The sequence below is a fragment of the Mustelus asterias genome, chromosome 1, assembly GCF_964213995.1.
Source record: "Mustelus asterias chromosome 1, sMusAst1.hap1.1, whole genome shotgun sequence".
In the NCBI taxonomy this organism is placed as follows: Eukaryota; Metazoa; Chordata; class Chondrichthyes; order Carcharhiniformes; family Triakidae; genus Mustelus; species Mustelus asterias.
Genome location: NC_135801.1, coordinates 52,319,301 through 52,336,691, shown reverse-complemented (window position 1 = coordinate 52,336,691; position 17,391 = coordinate 52,319,301). Strand labels below are relative to the sequence as shown.

The window sequence follows — 17,391 nt, the reverse complement described above, 5'->3', positions numbered from 1 at the left end:
AACTGTTCCTATAGTTTAACACTTTCTGTCTCCCTCTCTTGAATAGAGTTACATTTGCTATTTTCTAAACTGACGATATCTTTCCAGAATCTAGGGAATTTTGGAAAATTAGAAACAGTGCATCTACTATTCCAGCAACCACTTCTTTAAGATCCTAATGTGAAGTCCATCAGGACCTTGGAATTTGTCAGTTTTTGCTTCTCATAATTTTCTCAGTTCCCTTTTCCTGCTGATTGCATTTGTTTTAAATACCTCCCTTTCCTTCACTTCTTGTTTATATCCTCCAAAGTGAAGATAAATGCAAAATATCTGTTCAATTCATCGACCATTTCCTTATTTACCATTATTAATCCTCGAGAGGACCAGTGAGGACCTCGAATGGTGAGCAGATAAGTGAGCCCAGACGATAGCATCCGGGACTCACTAATGTCATGGTAATGATGTCATAAATATTTAAATTGCCTTTTCTGAGAGCTACGTCAATTTCACCGGCCAAACAGAGCTGATAAAATCACACGGGGTGAAAATCCAGGTGCGATCCTGATCTTAGTGGCTCACCACAGCGATCAACTTGTGAGCCTGTCAGATTGCAGAAATCTATCTCTTTACAAACCCCACTCTGCTGACTGAAATCTAGTTCTTTACAAACCCCACTCTGCTCACTGAAATCTTACTCTTTACAAACCCACTCCGCTCACTGAAATCTCGCTCTTTACAAACCCCACTCTGCTCACTGAAATCTCCCTCTTTACAAACCCCACTCCGCTCACTGAAATCTCCCTCTTTACAAACCCACTCCGCTCACTGAAATCTCCCTCTTTACAAACCCACTCCGCTCACTGAAATCTCGCTCTATACAAACCCCACTCTGCTCACTGAAATCTCCCTCTTTACAAAACCACTCCGCTCACTGAATTCTCCCTCTTTACAAACCCACTCTGCTCACTGAAATCTCCCTCTTTACAAACCCCACTCTGCTCACTGAAATCTCCCTCTTTACAAACCCACTCCGCTCACTGAAATCTCCCTCTTTACAACCCCACTCTGCTCACTGAAATCTCCCTCTTTACAAACCCCACTCTGCTCACTGAAATCTCCCTCTTTACAAACTCCACTCTGCTCACTGAAATCTCCCTCTTTACAAACCCACTCCGCTCACTGAAATCTCCCTCTTTACAAACTCCACTCTGCTCACTGAAATCTCCCTCTTTACAAACCCACTCTGCTCACTGAAATCTCCCTCTTTACAAACTCCACTCTGCTCACTGAAATCTCCCTCTTTACAAACTCCACTCTGCTCACTGAAATCTCCCTCTTTACAAACTCCACTCTGCTCACTGAAATCTCCCTCTTTACAAACCCCACTCTGCTCACTGAAATCTCCCTCTTTACAGCCCCCACTCTGCTCACTGAAATCTCCCTCTTTACAACCCACTCTGCTCACTGAAATCTCCCTCTTTACAAACCCACTCTGCTCACTGAAATCTCCCTCTTTACAAACCCACTCTGCTCACTGAAATTTCGCTCTTTACAACCCCCACTCTGCTCACTGAAATCTCCCTCTTTACAAACCCCATTCTGCTCACTGAAATCTGCCTCTTTACAAACCCACTCTGCTCACTGAAATCTCTCTCTTTACAAACCCACTCTGCTCACTGAAATCTCCCTCTTTACAAACCCACTCTTCTCACTGAAATCTCCCTCTTTACAAACCCACTCTGCTCACTGAAATCTCCCTCTTTACAAACCCACTCTGCTCACTGAAATCTCCCTCTTTACAGCCCCCACTCTGCTCACTGAAATCTCGCTCTTTACAAACCCACTCTGCTCACTGAAATCTCCCTCTTTACAAACCCACTCTGCTCACTGATATCTCCCTCTTTACAAACTCCACTCTGCTCACTGAAATCTCCCTCTTTACAAACCCACTCTGCTCACTGAAATCTCCCTCTTTACAGCCCCCACTCCGCTCACTGAAATCTCCCTCTTTACAAACCCACTCTGCTCACTGAAATCTCCCTCTTTACAGCCCCCACTCTGCTCACTGAAATCTCCCTCTTTACAGCACCCACTCTGCTCACTGAAATCTCCCTCTTTACAGCACCCACTCTGCTCACTGAAATTTCCCTCTTTACAAACCCACTCTGCTCACTGAAATCTCCCTCTTTACAAACCCACTCTGCTCACTGAAATCTCCCTCTTTACAAACCCACTCTGCTCACTGATATCTCCCTCTTTACAAACTCCACTCTGCTCACTGAAATCTCCCTCTTTACAAACCCACTCTGCTCACTGATATCTCCCTCTTTACAAACTCCACTCTGCTCACTGAAATCTCCCTCTTTACAAACCCACTCTGCTCACTGATATCTCCCTCTTTACAAACTCCACTCTGCTCACTGAAATCTCACTCTTTACAAACCCACTCTGCTCACTGAAATCTCCCTCTTTACAAACCCACTCTGCTCACTGAAATCTCCCTCTTTACAAACCCACTCTGCTCACTGAAATCTCCCTCTTTACAAACTCCACTCTGCTCACTGAAATCTCCCTCTTTACAAACCCACTCTGCTCACTGAAATCTCCCTCTTTACAAACCCCATTCTGCTCACTGAAATCTCTCTCTTTACAAACCCACTCTGCTCACTGAAATCTCCCTCTTTACAAACCCACTCTGCTCACTGAAATCTCCCTCTTTACAGCCCCCACTCTGCTCACTGAAATCTCGCTCTTTACAAACCCCATTCTGCTCACTGAAATCTCTCTCTTTACAAACCCACTCTGCTCACTGAAATCTCCCTCTTTACAAACCCACTCTGCTCACTGAAATCTCCCTCTTTACAGCACCCACTCTGCTCACTGAAATTTCCCTCTTTACAAACCCACTCTGCTCACTGAAATCTCCCTCTTTACAAACTCCACTCTGCTCACTGAAATCTCCCTCTTTACAAACTCCACTCTGCTCACTGAAATCTTCCTCTTTACAAACCCACTCTGCTCACTGAAATCTGCCTCTTTACAAACTCCACTCTGCTCACTGAAATCTCCCTCTTTACAAACCCACTCCGCTCACTGAAATCTCCCTCTTTACAACCCCACTCTGCTCACTGAAATCTCCCTCTTTACAAACCCCACTCTGCTCACTGAAATCTTCCTCTTTACAAACCCACTCTGCTCACTGAAATCTCCCTCTTTACAAACCCCACTCTGCTCACTGAAATCTTCCTCTTTACAGCCCGCACTCTGCTCACTGAAATCTCCCTCTTTACGGCCCGCACTCTGCTCACTGAAATCTCCCTCTTTACAACCCCACTCTGCTCACTGAAATCTCCCTCTTTACAAACCCCACTCTGCTCACTGAAATCTTCCTCTTTACAAACCCACTCTGCTCACTGAAATCTTCCTCTTTACAGCCCGCACTCTGCTCACTGAAATCTCCCTCTTTACAACCCCACTCTGCTCACTGAAATCTCCCTCTTTACAAACCCCACTCTGCTCACTGAAATCTTCCTCTTTACAAACCCACTCTGCTCACTGAAATCTTCCTCTTTACAAACCCACTCTGCTCACTGAAATCTCCCTCTTTACAAACCCACTCTGCTCACTGAAATCTCCCTCTTTACAAACCCACTCTGCTCACTGAAATCTCCCTCTTTACAAACCCCACTCTGCTCACTGAAATCTCCCTCTTTACAAACCCCACTCTGCTCACTGAAATCTTCCTCTTTACAAACCCACTCTGCTCACTGAAATCTCCCCCTTTACAAACCCACTCTGCTCACTGAAATCTCGCTCTTTACAAACCCACTCTGCTCACTGAAATCTCCCTCTTTACAACCCCCACTCTGCTCACTGAAACCTCGCTCTTTACAAACCCACTCCGCTCACTGAAATCTCCCTCTTTACAACCCCCACTCTGCTCACTGAAATCTCGCTCTTTACAAACCCACTCTGCTCACTGAAATCTCGCTCTTTACAAACCCACTCCGCTCACTGAAATCTCCCTCTTTACAACCCCCACTCTGCTCACTGAAATCTCCCTCTTTACAGCCCCCACTCTGCTCAGTGAAATCTCCCTCTTTACAACCCACTCTGCTCACTGAAATCTCCTTCTTTACAAACCCACTGTGCTCACTGAAATCTCCTTCTTTACAAACCCACTCTGCTCACTGAAATCCCGCTCTTTACAACCCACTCTGCTCACTGAAATCTCCCTCTTTACAATCCCCACTCTGCTCACTGAAATCTCGCTCTTTACAAACCCCACTCTGCTCACTGAAATCTCCCTCTTTACAACCCCCACTCTGCTCACTGAAATCTCCCTCTTTCCAAACCCACTCTGCTCACTGAAATCTCCCTCTTTACAAACCCCACTCTGCTCACTGAAATCTCCCTCTTTACAAACCCCACTCTGTTCACTGAAATCTCACTCTTTACACACCCCCCTTTACTCGAAGGAAATTCCTGAATTCAAGGATAAGAAAATCAACAACAGGATAATAATTTGGATTCCAATTCACAACCATCCAGCAGTCAGCAATGTTATCCTTGCCAAAGTTAACCTGTCACAACAAATGTTAAAACTCTTGGGTCCATCACAAGTACTGGTCGGTGATCCAACCTGCGCACAATTCAATGCAGATTTTGCAAAGCAACATGGGAATGCAAAACCAGTATAGTATTTTAACAAAGAACATGAAAACACCATAGGGATTACACAAAATGGAAAGAAGAGATGTTTTGTACAGTTAGAAAGAAAGTGAATCAATTGGTAGTAAAATAAATTGTTGTCTGCTAGAGCATTGCCCAGAAGGAAAAATCATTCAAAACAGGTTTAGAACTGCAATTGTATCTAACTGGCATTTAACCAGAATAACTGATGCACTTTGGAAGCAACAAGAACAACTTGGAAATCCACTAGAAATCAATTTGTATCCGAAATTGTCATCTTGCTTTGGTTGGTTAAGATTTACTGGGAGCAATTGACTTAACTGGGAACTAACTGGCAGAATTCCAGACACTGTTGTCGAATAGTCCCCCCCATTCTGTGTGTCACGTATGTTTGATATCAGACTTGTGTCCCTTATTCTTGTATATGCCATGCTGGTTATTGAATTTTGCCAAGTAGTTCTGTGTTATCAGATTTTCACAGACTATTTTCCCGAGCCTCCACCCAGGTTGACCAGTGTCTTGCATTTTACGCGATTGCCCCGGAATTTGCACTGCTGTACCATGTCCCAGATGGCAGGGACGGGAGTGAGTAGTCCCACAGGCCTGTTTGGACAGGGAGTTGGGTACAGGGGAGCTCTATTCAGGCAAGCTGGATTTTAAATGTAAAGTCTCACATTTGGTTTGTTTTGTTACAGGTTAAGCCTTATAATATTGCAAATATTTGGGCGGCATTGCCTTGGGCAGGAATGCCATCCTTTCATCTGTTAAGGCCCTTAATGGCCATTTAAGGGCATTATCCCACCTAGCCTCAATTTTTAGGCTGGCAGGTGTGAGTAGGGTGGGAAAGTGACATTTAAACTTTACCCCATCAAGGGCAGAAAGTGGGAGGCACCTCACTCTGAAGGTTCCCTCAGATTTGCGGTACCCCTCCCCACCCCAGACATTAGAATTCTGGGACTGCCAACCCTTCTGATGCTGCAACTGCTTCTCTCCAAGGGTGAACAGAAGGCTCGTCCACTGACAATCAGTGCTCAAATGAGCATTAAATGGCAGTGGGAGTTTGAATTAGTGGCAGCACGTTAGGCACAGACTCTTGGGATGAAGAGCGCCAATTAGGACCAAAGTCAGGTGATGTTACAGAGATGGGAAGCAGTGACGCTGTGGTATTGTCACTGGACTAGTAACCTAGAGACCCAGGGTAATGCTCTGGGGACCCAAGTTCAAATCCTATGACAGATAGTGAAATTTGAATTCAACAAAAACCTGGAATTAAAAACTCTAATGATGACCATGAAACATTGTCAGTTGCTGTAAAAACCCATCTGGTTCATTAATTACTTTAGGGAAGGAAATCTGCCATCTTTACCTGGACCATAGCAATGTGGTTGACTCATAAATGTCCTCTGAAATGACCTAACAAGCCATTAAGGATGAGCAATAAATGCCCCTGAATGCATTCAGGGGATGTGGACACCAGTCCGCAGTGCCCACATCCCCTAAATGACTAAAACAATGGAAATACATAGTGTTAGAAATGGCATGAATATGAGCTCGGAAGCTTATCTTGATGTCAAATATGACCATGGTTGTGAACAAACTGGTTTAATCTCAGACTGTCGCCAGGGAGAGAGATGAAAATCAGGAACAAGAGAGGATTTAGGAATGGGGACCATAAACAATAACTTTAGTGAATTTTAATTTAGTGCTGCATGTCAGATTAGCAATCTGATAATTTAGCAATCGTGGAGAAGTCAAGAAAGACGGTCGTGTGATAGAGCTGGGTGTCATCAACAGACATGAAAATTAACATTGTGCTTTTGGATGGTGTCAACAAGGTACAGCATGGAGATGAAAAATAAGATGGGCCAAGGTTAGATCCTTGGAGAATGCCAAAGGTAGCAGTGGAAGCAGGAAGATAAGATAAGTCATTGCAAGTGCAACTGTGGCTCTGATTAGAATGGAGCCTTGTGAGAGCTGCCCAACCCCAAGTAGACGACATTGAAGAGGTGTGAGAGGAGGATGGTGTGGTCAACTATGTCAACAGGTCAAGATGTATGGAGAGGGAAAGTTTACCTTTACCATAGTCACATAGGATGTCATCTTTGACTTTGATAAATGCTGTTTTAGTACTGTGATGAAGGAAGAAACCTTTTTGAAGGGATTTGAGCATGAAGTTCCTGGAAAGATGGGAATGGATTTGGACATAAGCAAGACATTCAAGGAATTTGGAGAGAAAAGTGAGTTTGGAGATGGGATGGTAGTTTGCAAGAATGATGGGGTCAAGGATTTTTTTTAGGAGAGAGGGAATGTCAGCCAATTTAAAGGAGAGGAGGACAGCACCTGAAGAGAGAGAATTATTAACAATATCAGCCAATGTGCGGACCAGGAGGGGAGGTTGGGTGGTCACTTGCTTAATCGAAAAAGGGTTGATGGAGCAGGAGGTAGTCTCTTGGAGAGGGCATGAGAGGAGATAGGATAGGTACAGGTGAAAGATGCAAGCTCAGGCTAAGACAAGAGGAACCTTACAGGAAATTTGGACAAGTGGGCTAATAGAAGGGAGTAAGGTGGCAGAGGCATCTGATCGGATAGTTGCAATTTTATTAACAAAGAAGTCGATGAGCTTCTCTTACTATTGGAAATGAGGGTAGAGAAGACAGGTAGATTGGTTTAAGAAGATGATTGCAGTAAAGAAATGAAGCCGAGATTACCTTTGATTCCACGATGATCCTGGGATGATGAGCAGTCTTAGCAGACAAGAAGTATCCAATAGTATTTTTATGCTCCAGCCAGATCTAGTGATTGATGACTAAACCAACTGTCCACTATATAATTTTAAGCCTTTGTCTGTTAGACTTCATAGAGTGGACAGGATGAGAGAGCAAGTAATGATTTTACTGGGGACTAGGGCATCAAAGGCTGAGTTGAGGGTGTGGTCGAGTAAGGAGGATTGGGTCGCAAGTGATGCATGGAACTGATCAAATGAAATGGCAAGTTCGGGGTGTAGCTGTGATATGGGTTGGGGAGTGATTTAGAGAGAATGAAAGAGCAGTGGACTCAGGAAAGAGAACATGGGTTCGGCTAAGATGAAATCATTGAGGTTAAAAGTCATTGGAGCAGTTGAGGGAGGAAAGCAGCAAAGATATCTCAGTGATAAAATTTTAACTACTTGGTAGGATGGTAGAGAGCAATTTTGAAAGAGATGAGAGGGATGGAACAAGATGAGATGCTAAAAAGAAGAGAAAGTGCTACAGGAATAGGGGGAGGCATCAGGACAAGTTGTGATCTGGCCACACACCGTCATCCAAGTCTTGGGGTGTATTTAATGGAAGATGTAGCCAGTTGGGGAGGCTTCATTAAGGGACAAGGTGTTATCACCCCTCAGCCAGATTTCTGTTAAGTCAATGATGTCGATACCAACATCCACAATAGCTTCATGGTTGATAAAGACTTGATTCACAAGTGAATGGATATTTTCAGTGGAGATACATACAGCATGATGAAAGTTGCCCCACTGGTAAGAGTCCACAGGGTCAGCAACGGAAGGAGTGAATTGGAAAGGAAGAACATTGGCAAAATTAATCCTACAAAGGTACACTGGGTGGAAAGGACAATGAAAGCATGTGATGGGGCAGTTGGGATTGCTGCTCATAATGAGCCAGTGCAGATTACTCAATGAGCCCTCAGAGGATGCCCAAAGAGGCACTGAGAAAAACTGTAGGCTTATCTGAGTCAAGCCAAGGACAGCAGCAGGAAAATAGGAAACTAGAGGAATACTGAAAGGTTGGCGCAGGGAATTCGGAAGGGGGAGTAAAGGAGGCATGACAATACAAGAGAGGGAGGGATTTAGCATAAGTAAAGAGAAAAGAATCTAAAAAGAGCAAAAGTGGAAATGAAGTAATGGGCTTAGGTCTGCGTAGCCGTCAAAAATGTGCACATGAATGGTTTTGGGGAAAGCTCAAGTTACATTGGTCTGGTTATGTAAAACCTAGGGTACTTAAAATCTTAGAGTAAATAAGAAATAGTTAAAAGATAATAAAGTCAGAAATAATTTTTTTTTTAAATAATTTTTTCAGAAATAATCACCCTCTTTCACCCTCCTTCACCCTCCCCCACCCTCCTTTACCCTCCCCCACCCTCCTTCACCCTCCCCCACCCCCCTTCACCCTCCCCCACCCCCCTTCACCCTCCCCCACCCCCCTTCACCCTCCCCCACCCTCCCCCACCCTCCCCCACCCTCCCCCACCCTCCCCCACCCTCCCCCACCCTCCCCCACCCTCCCTCACCCTCCTTCACCCTCCTTCACCCTCCTTCACCCTCCCCCACCCTCCTTCACCCTCCTTCACCCTCCTTCACCCTCCTTCACCCTCCTTCACCCTCCTTCACCCTCGTTCACCCTCCTTCACCCTCCTTCACCCTCCCCCACCCTCCCCCACCCTCCTTCACCCTCCTTCACACTCTTTCACACTCTTTCACACTCTTTCACCCTCCTTCATCCTCCTTCACCCTCCTTCAGGGTGAGGTTTGGGCCGGTCAAGGACAGTAGTGGGAACTTGTGTATGGAGTCAGTAGAGATAGGCGGGGTGATGAATGAATACTTTTCTTCAGTGTTCACCAAGGAGAGGGGCCATGTTTTTGAGGAAGAGAAGGTGTTACAGGCTAATAGGCTGGAGGAAATAGATGTTCGGAGGGAGGATGTACTGGCAGTTTTGAATAAACTGAAGGTCGCTAAGTCCCCTGGGCCTGATGAAACGTATCCTCGGATTCTTTGGGAGGCAAGGGATGAGATTGCAGAGCCTTTGGCTTTGATCTTTGGGTCCTCACTGTCCACGGGGATGGTGCCAGAGGACTGGAGAGTGGCAAATGTTGTTCCTCTGTTTAAGAAAGGGAATAGAAATGACCCTGGTAATTATAGACCAGTTAGTCTTACTTCGGTGGTTGGTAAATTGATGGAAAAGGTCCTTAGGGATGGGATTTACGACCATTTAGAAAGATGCGGATTAATCCGGGATAGTCAGCACGGATTCGTGAAGGGCAAGTCGTGCCTCACAAATTTGATTGAATTTTTTGAGGAGGTAACTAAGTGTGTTGATGAAGGTAGGGCAGTTGATGTCATATACATGGATTTTAGTAAGGCGTTTGATAAGGTCCCCCATGGTCGGCTTATGATGAAAGTAAGGAGTTGTGGGATAGAGGGAAAGTTGGCCGATTGGATAGGTAACTGGCTATCTGATCGAAGACAGAGGGTGGTGGTGAATGGAAAATTTTCGGACTGGAGGCAGGTTGCTAGTGGAGTGCCACAGGGATCAGTGCTTGGTCCTCTGCTCTTTGTGATTTTTAATAATGACTTAGAGGAGGGGGCTGAAGGATGGATCAGTAAATTTGCTGATGACACCAAGGTTGGTGGAGTAGTGGATGATGTGGAGGGCTGTTGTAGGCTGCAAAGAGACATAGATAGGATGCAAAGCTGGGCTGAAAAATGGCAAATAGAGTTTAACCCTGATAAATGTGAGGTGATTCATTTTGGTAGGACTAATTTAAATGTGGATTACAGGGTCAAAGGTAGGGTTCTGAAGACTGTGGAGGAACAGAGAGATCTTGGGGTCCATATCCACAGATCTCTAAAGGTTGCCACTCAAGTGGATAAAGCTGTGAAGAAGGCCTATAGTGTGTTAGCTTTTATTAACAGGGGGTTGGAGTTTAAGAGCCGTGGGGTTATGCTGCAACTGTACGGGACCTTGGTGAGACCACATTTGAAATATTGTGTGCAGTTCTGGTCACCTCACTATAAGAAGGATGTGGAAGCGCTGGAAAGAGTGCAGAGGAGATTTACCAGGATGCTGCCTGGTTTGGAGTGTCGGTCTTATGAGGAAAGGTTGAGGGAGCTAGGGCTGTTCTCTCTGGAGCGGAGGAGGCTGATGGGAGACTTAGTAGAGGTTTATAAAATGATGAAGGGGATAGATAGAGCGAACGTTCAAAGACTATTTCCTCGGGTGGATGGAGCTATTACAAGGGGGCATAACTATAGGGTTCATGGTGGGAGATATAGGAAGGATATCAGAGGTAGGTTCTTTACGCAGAGAGTGGTTGGGGTGTGGAATGGACTGCCTGCAGTGATAGTGGAGTCAGACACTTTAGGAACATTTAAGCGGTTATTGGATAGGCACATGGAGCACACCAGGATGATAGGGAGTGGGATAGCTTGATCTTGGTTTCAGATAAAGCTCGGCACAACATTGTGGGCCGAAGGGCCTGTTCTATGCTGTACTGTTCTATGTTCTAAATAAAAGCAGAAAATGGTGAAAAATCCCAGCAGGTCTGGCAGCATCTGTGGAGGGCGAAGCAGTTAACATTTTAAGTCTGTTTGACTCTTCTAGCTCATGCTCATGCTGTTACTTTTTCAGCAAATTTTGAGCAGTCATATTTCTTAAAACTACTCTGTTGTTCTATAGTCAGTTTTGAAGTTGCATATTGTTAGATTCATTTAGAAAGCTGAATTTGTAAACATAATATTTTTATTATATTATTCTTATCAGTAAAATAATGCTTTTGGTTCAGCGAAAAGGGAATTTATTGTTTGGCAGTATGACATGCATTTGACAACATTGAACATTTTACATCTTTATGGAGTCCACTTTGCCATTTTGTATTAAAATGTCATTGTGAAATCCAGTTGCTCTGTCTGTCATGTAAAATTACGAATAACAAAGGAAGTCAAGTGATGTAGTTGTGACTGTATTTTTGAAAGAAAATTACTTTCCCCTTCACGTATTTTTGTGTAATAATATTGTGTTATGAGTAGATGTCACATTGTCCACTGTGAATTAGGCCCATACACCATTTTGTAATATTTGCCCAATGAGCCCTGATAACAACTATGATCTTGATATGAACTGCCTCCAATGGAAAGGAGAGAGTTCAGGAGTGGTGGTGTGTAGTTATTTGGGTATTCTGACTACAACTCATATGCATTAATAGGCTAACAGTGCAATTAGCTGAATGATTTTAAATTAACTGCAACTGCGTAGATTTCCAGGCAATGGAGGATGTTGGGTTTCCAGCAAACTTCAGTGAAATAGAGGTGGGATGAATAAAACTATTGAAGACTTCAAATCAATCTGTTACCCTAGATGAGCGGCTCTTCTAGCACTCCAGGTGAGCAAGGGAAAAGCAGGAGTGCTTGCCCAAGGCCCTCCGGGCTTCTCCAGCCCCGATCTGCCCCACCCACCCACTCCAACCTTGCCAGTTGCACCCCCACATCAAGCCCAGCTGATTACATGTCTTCTCCACTCTACTGATCACCGCACCAGATGATCTCTATCCCTTTCCAAACACCCTTAATTGGTTCTCCCTCCACTACTAACCTCTCACTGCATCTGTATTTCTTTATCTTGCTTTTCCCCATTTCCTGGTCCACATGCGCATGTTTATATTGGAGCCTTCATTGCCATATTAATAGTGGCATAGGAACCTACTATTTCAATTTTTTTTGGGCTGTGCTCATCACTGATCCAACAAGCTATGGACATACTGTTACTAGTAAAACACATATCCAGATTGGCAAATGATTTGCGGTCAATTGGAACTTTTAAAAGGTAACTTGGTGAGGAGTTGGCAGTTGCAGAAATGTTAGACAGTTGTTTGATTTTTATTTAAGGGGGAATAGTACTTATTTTATTCATTTAATTTTTGTATTATATTAATTCCTTTCCCTTGAAGAGCAATTATCAATCCACTTTCTCTTTCAGGGAATTGTTATCACGCCACTATTACTTCTGCTGTTTGTGAGTACATAGTTTTTTTTATATATAGATGTCTGTGTTTCTGAAGTGTAAGTGTAACTTTAAAACTCTACAAGTTACTTTTAAATTAATGTTTTCTTGAATTTAAGTACAGTATACCGAGAGTTTATGAAAGTATTTAACCTTGAACAAAACTTGTTCATTGTTTCTTGTTGTTATTATTGTCTGAATCTAACGGCTGTTCATATTGGCAGGATTCTCTGGTCCTGCTAGTGGCACACCTCCTGCCTTGGGTATCCCGGCAGCATGGTGTGGCGTCAATGGGAATTCTCATTGACAGTGGTGGGACCAGAAGATCCCATTGCCAGCGAACAGCACGCCGCCTCCCACAACCAAGAAAAAGTGCTGAGGGGAGGCCAGAGAATCTCAACGCCATGTTCAGTTTCCTTAAAACCCATGGTTTATATGATTAATTCATAGTCATAGAGATTTATAGCCCAGACAGAGGTTCTTTGGCCCATCCTGTCTGTGCTGGCCATCAAACACCTATCTGTTCTAATCCTATTCTCCAGCACTTGCTCTGTAGCCTTGTGTGTTATGGCATTTCAAGTGTTCATCTAAATGCTTCTTAAATGTTGTGAGGCTTCCCGCCTCTACCACACTTTCAGGCAGAGAGTTCCAGGTTCCCATCACCCTCTGGGTGCAAAAATGTTTCCGCAAATCCCCGCTAAATCTCCTGCCCCTTACCTTAAATCTCTTCCCCCTGATTATTGAGCCCTCTACTAAGGGGAAATGTTTCTTCCTATCTCCCTGTATTCCTCAAAATATTGTACACCTCGATGAGATTCCCCCTCAGCCTTCTCTGCTCTAAGGAAAACAACCTCAGCCTATCCAGCCTCTCACTCTTGATAGCTGAAACACTCCAGCCCAGGCAATATACTTTGAATCTCCTCTTCACCTTTTCCAGTGCAATCACATCCTTCCTATAGTGTGGCAACCAGAACTGCCCACAGTACTCTGGCTGTGGTCCAACGAGCGTATTACACAATCGTAACCTTCCTGCTCTTATATTCTATGCCTTAGCTAATAAAGACAAGTATGCCTTCTTAACCACCTTATCTACCTGTCCTGCTGCCTTCAGATATCTTTGGACATACATCCCAAGATCCTCTGTACTTCCAAGCATCCGACTGTTCATTGTCTATTCCTTTGTCTTGTTAGTCCTCCCAAAATGCATCACCTCTCACTTTTCAGGGTTAAGTTCCATTTGCCACTGTTCTGCCCATCTGACCAACTCATCTTTATCATCCCGTAGTCTAAGCTTTTCCTCCTTACCACATCACCAATTTTCGTGTCAGCTACAATCTTAACTGATCATACCCACCATATTCACACCTAGATCATTAATGTATTCTGCAAGCAACAAGGGACCCAACACTGATCCCTGTGGTACACCACTAGACTTAGGCTTCTCGTCACAAAAACAATATTCAACCACTGCCCTCTGTTCCCTGCCAATAAAGTCAATTTTGGATCCAGTTGGCCAATTGCCCTGGATCCCATGGGCTCTTACCTTCTTGATCAGTCTCCCTTGTTGGATCTTGTCAAGAGCCTTACTGAAGACCATGTAGACTATATCAACTGCATTACCTTTACCTACACACCAGGTCACCACCTTGAAAAGTTCAATCAAATTTGTTTGACGTGATTTCCCTTAACAAAGCCATGCTGACTATCCTTAATTAATCATTGCCTCTCCAAGTGTAAAATAATTCAAGAAACTACAAAAGGTCGTGAATGTAGCTCAATCCATCACGCAAACCAGCCTCCCATCCATTGACTCTGTCTACACTTACTGCTGCCCTGGGAAAGCAGCCAGCATAATTAAGGACCCCACGCATCCCATGGGGAAAAAGATAGAAAAGTCTGAGATCATGTACCAACCGAGTCAAGAACAACTTCTTCCCTGTTGCCATCAGACTTTTGAATGGACCGACTTCGCACTAAATTGATCTTTCTCTATACCCTAGCTATGACTATAACACTACATTCTGCACTCTCTCCTTTCTTTCTCTATGAACAGTATGTTTTGTCTGTATAGCGTGCAAGAAACAATACTTTTCACTGTATACGAATACATGTGACAATAATAAATCCTGTCCCGCAGAACTTTTTTCAATAGTTTCCCTACCACTGATGTTAGGCTCACTGGTCTATAACTACCAGGTTTTTCCCTACTTTCCTTGAATAATGTTCCCTCACGTAGAACAGACACCTTGAAAACTAAACTAATATACTAAATGATGTTCCCCCTTCAAAAATTGAAGGAGTACTATTGGATTATCTGTTCAGGATCAAACAGAGAACAGAAGGCGACAAATCTGAAACAGCAGCAACTTCTGTTGTTAACAATGACATTTGTGAGATAAATTCCTCTGAATTTACAATGCCGTGGATGGGATTCTAGTTGTACACATACCCTCCTCTGCACCTTCACAATTTTTCCTCAATATTTTTTCCCAAAATATACTTCACAGTGATATAAGCTTCTGAATTTAACACAAGCTAATTGTATCAAATCTTAATCCTCATTTTGTCAAATTCGTTATAATATCAATTCATGATATTTTAACAAAAGTAATTGAAAATGTCATAAAATGTGTAACATGCCTTTATTTAATTTTATGATAAATATAATTTCTAAACTGCAAAATGTTAAACAGTAAATGGTGCTAGTTAAATAACACTTCTCTTTACCTTTATTTACGTTAAATGTACCTTGAAGGAACAAAGAGGAAAATTCTTTAAAGGAGGTAGGCAGTTTTTAAAAAAACTGTGAAGGAAGAAAAGAGAGTATTGGGATTTGTTTTGAAAAGGATTGAACATTAGAACAAAATTATGAAGACTGTACAAAAAAAACCTCATCTGAAATACTGTACAAAATTTTGGTCTACTCAGAAAATGCAATGCATGTTTAACAGGATGATGCCATGATTTGAGGGTTGTAAATTATGAGAAATAGTTAAGACCTACTAGATTTGTAACCTCTCAAACCAAGACAAGTGAGGCAGAATTTGATGAGGTTTTCAAAGTTAATAAAATTAATCGATATGATAAATTTTAGATTATTTCCATTCACATGTCTGACACCAGGTTAATATTTCCATTAATGTGCCGAACCTCAAACTTCCAAAGCACTGCTCTACTCTGAATCTGGTCATGGCTCCCAGGAGGACAGCAAACACTTTTTGGGGATGTTCCTCAAAGCATCCCTGAAGAGGTCAGACATACTCATAGGAGACTTGGGCTTTGACCAGCCAAAACGGAGAAGGCTCATTTGGGAAGGCATCAAACATGAATCAGATTGAAAACAAGTCATCCTCAATCCCAAAAGGCTGCCCAAGAAGGATTTTCGTTAGCCGATATATCAAAGACAAGTTACACAAACAGGGCTATTAAGACAAAAAAGTTGCATGCAAAGTGCAATTGACATTTGGCCGCAAGTGGTGATCAATGTCAAATCAATTACAACATTCAGTAGGTACCAAATAATTAATTGAAGAATATGCATTGGTATAAAAAACAAATAAAAACAAAATTTTAAAAGTATTAAGAGCTCATAAAGGGAGCATGAAATTGCAAAGAATATCAAAATCACAACATTTTCGCAAACGTTTTTTAATAAAAGGTGGTGAGAAATACTGTGGGCATCTAAACAATTGATAACAGTAATATTGTCAAATAAGAAATTGACGGATATGCCAAATCACTACTTGGCTTCCGTTTTTACAGTAGAGGAAGAAACATCATGCCAGGCAACCAGAGACAGTGTAATAAGGAAAATAATGGCACTAAAGAATAAAAGGTTCCCACGAACAGGTGGTTTTAATCTTCGGAAGTAGGTGAGCACATTGCAAATGCTCTGAACTTAACCATTCTGTTCATTACCTACATAATGGCGGCACGGTAGCACAGTGGTTAGCACTGCTGCTTCACAGCTCCAGGGACCTGGGTTCGATTCCCGGCTCGGGTCACTGTCTGTGTGGAGTTTGCACATTCTCCTCGTGTCTGCGTGGGTTTCCTCCAGGTGCTCCGGTTTCCTCCCACAGTCCAAAGATGTGCGGGTTAGGTTGATTGGCCATTAAAAATTGCCTCTTAGTGTCCGTAGGTTAGAGGGATTAGCAGGTAAATGTGTAGGGATATGGGGGTAGGGCTGGGTGGGATTGTGGTCGGTGCAGACTCGATGGGCCAGATGGCCTTTTTCTGCACTGTAGGGATTCTGTGATATCATATTTGACCCTGAGATGAGCTTCTGATCGCAAATTTGCAATATCACTAAGATGGACTATTTGGACTTTTGTGACATTTTTCAGTTTTGCAACCTGCCTCAGCTCATCTGTTGCTGAAACCCTCATTCTTGTTTTAGTTAACTCTACACTTGATTATTCCAGTGCACTCCTAGCTAGCCTCCCACATTCTACCTTCCATAAGTTTGAGGCCATCCAAATCTCTCCTTCCCATACCAATGCCCATAACAAAAACTTATTTTTATATAGCACCTTTAACATAATAAAATGTCCCAAAGTGCTTAATTGGAGCATTATAAAACAAATTATGACATGAAGCTACATAAACAGATATTAGGTCAATTGACAACCAATATATATTCCCCTAAGACAACATGTATTCTTCTGAGACGCAGAAACCCAACAGAAAAGATGAATCAGCTGTGGCCAACAAACTAAGTTAAAGATTTAGTTGAATCAAAGGATTCAGAAAAGTGATAAACCCGAGGATTGGGAACAATTTAGAATCCAGCAAATGATGACCAAAAACCTTATAAGATTAGCAAGGACAAATGTGGGTCCATTATATGCATAGACAGGAGAATTTATAATGGAGAATAGGGAAATGATGAAGAAACTAAACAATTACTTCATGTCTACCTTCACGGAGGAATATACAGAAAATTTCCCAAAGA

General features: G+C 43.0%; 1 protein-coding gene across 3 annotated transcripts in view; it reads left to right on the top strand.

Moving 5' to 3' along the window:
- Positions 1-17,391, top strand: part of slc10a7 (solute carrier family 10 member 7) — a 352,662-nt gene that overhangs the window by 213,399 nt on the left and 121,872 nt on the right. For all 3 annotated transcript variants that reach the window (XM_078212292.1, XM_078212284.1, XM_078212300.1), the window contains one exon: positions 12,417-12,452. In XM_078212292.1, the coding sequence (XP_078068418.1) occupies positions 12,417-12,452 (36 nt within the window). The remainder of the gene's footprint in view (positions 1-12,416; positions 12,453-17,391) is intronic.